The sequence below is a fragment of the Eretmochelys imbricata genome, chromosome 6, assembly GCF_965152235.1.
Source record: "Eretmochelys imbricata isolate rEreImb1 chromosome 6, rEreImb1.hap1, whole genome shotgun sequence".
Lineage (NCBI taxonomy): Eukaryota > Metazoa > Chordata > Testudines > Cheloniidae > Eretmochelys > Eretmochelys imbricata.
The window spans coordinates 3496949-3499001 of record NC_135577.1 but is presented as its reverse complement, the minus strand read 5'-3'; the positions used below and the strand labels follow the sequence as shown (position 1 = coordinate 3499001).

Sequence of the window (2053 nt, the reverse complement as noted above, 5' to 3'; positions counted from 1 at the left end):
GGCTGGGGTAAGTTTTCTGCTCACATGAGGAAAGGTATTGGATCTGGTGCTCTGAGAGAAGGAACTAATTTTTCTGCAGAAAGGCAGGGCTGTAAAACTCAGCTTGTGATAAACATGGCCATGCAGTTTTAAGAGCTGAGTCACTGCAGTAATGTGAGGAGTGGAAATGGAGAAAGAGGGTCAGTTTTCTGGAGGGACCTAGTTTATTGTGAGCTCAGGAGCTCAGGAGTGCGAACAGGGGTCAGGCTACTTGTGCACAAATGCTAGAGGCTTTGCATAGAACGCTGGGTAGCCCCAGGCTGCTGAATAAAGTTCTCTTTCCTGCAACTCCCTGCCTGCCCATATCCCTTATTGCTAATGAAACAACTAGCCTGGCTCCATAACAGACAGTGCATAAGCACCCATGCCTCATATACGTTCACACCCCAAGTAGTACTTTGCCCTGCAAAAAGTCTCATTGCCCAGTGGTCTCACTAATTGATGTGGGTGATTGTATCAGAATCTGACCATGGAAATGACATTGTGCAGGTATGTGGGTTGTCAGCTGCAAAGATTGATCTCAAGATCATGAGCCACCACTCCCTGAGCTAGAAAACCTAGCTTGAAGCCACTGCTGGACTCCGAACACTACATGTAGTTCAGACAGTGGAGGGAAACAGAGATCTTCATGGTGGGTGTGAGGCTTATGGAATCCTGAGATGGATCCACTGCCTAGAGTTTATGCTTTGTTGAAAGTAACAGAGTTTGAGGTGTTTGCATTCAGCCCTCATTTGTCTCCTTTTTTAGTGTAGACCTCACTTTCTCACCTGCAGTGGAGAGTGCGTCTGGGATAAATGACGGAGAGGAATCACACTGCAGTGAGTGAGTTTGTCTTGTTGGGATTCACACAAGACCCAAAGCTGCAGGTCATCCTCCTTGTGATGTTTCTGTTGATCTACTTGCTGATCCTAGTGGGGAACCTCACCTTGGTCACCTTAATCAGGACTGACTACCAGCTTCACAACCCCATGTACTTTTTCATCAGCAACCTGGCCCTCTTAGATGTTGCTTACACCACCATTATCACTTCCAGCATACTGATTACTTTAGTATCAGCAAGAAAAGTCATTTTGTTCCCTTTGTGTGCTCTGCAATTCTTCTTCTTATGCATCGCATTGTCCTGTGAATGTTACCTCTTGGGTGTCATGGCATACGATCGCTTCATGGCCATCTGCAACCCATTGCGCTACACTGTCATCATGTCCAAGCGGTTTTGCATGCTGCTGGTGCTGGGGTCATACCTAGTGGGCTGCGTGAATGCAATTGTTCAAACTATGTTTATATTCCGTTTGTCCTTCTGCGACTCAAATGTCATCAACCATTTCTTCTGTGATGTACCCCCCATCCTGAAACTGTCCTGCTCTGACACCCACATCACAAACATTGTTCATTTCACCTGTACCGCTGTGGTGGTAACACCTACTATCTTGATCATCCTTATCTCCTACATATACATTGTGGTTGCCATTCTAAGGATCAACTCTGCCAAGGGCCAACTCAAAGCTTTCTCCACCTGCGCCTCCCACCTGACGGCCATCACTATCTTCTACGGAACAGGCTCTTTCATGTATTTACAGCCCAGTTCAAAGTACCCCATAGATCAGGACAAAATCATTTCTTTGTTTTATACCCTTGTGATCCCCATGTTGAACCCCCTGATCTACAGCCTGAGGAACAAGGAAGTGAAAGAGGCCTTTATGAGGATGTTACACAGTAAGATTTATTCTCTGTGAATTTAAATGTTGGGAATGGGTTTTTTAATGGTAAACAGGAGTGAAAGTGGGGAGTGAGTTCTTTACATCATTATCTTGGTTTTTGTGAATTACCAACCTTGTTTGTCTTGCACCAAAAAAACCCTAAGGGGCAGGTTTTCCAAGGAGATCTGCACCAAACAGCTATGATTTGGCAACTCATCAAGTAGCCAGCTTCTCAGAGCTGCTCAACTCCCAGTTAGGAACCATTTTGTGCTAAGGCCGCGTTGCCATCCTCAAGTGAAGGGCAGGCTGGTCCTGTA

General features: G+C 45.8%; 1 protein-coding gene across 1 annotated transcript; it reads left to right on the top strand.

Annotated features, from left to right (window-relative positions):
- The first annotated feature begins 833 nt into the window (after positions 1 to 833).
- Positions 834 to 1772, top strand: LOC144265931 (olfactory receptor 5AR1-like). The gene has a single exon (XM_077819019.1). The coding sequence runs from the start codon at positions 834 to 836 to the stop codon at positions 1770 to 1772; it is 939 nt and encodes a 312-aa protein (XP_077675145.1).
- Positions 1773 to 2053: the final 281 nt, after the last annotated feature.

Excerpts from the sequence above, each read along its gene's own strand:
- LOC144265931 (XM_077819019.1), top strand. The coding sequence starts at position 834 with ATGACGGAGAGGAATCACACTGCAGTGAGTGAGTTTGTCTTGTTGGGA.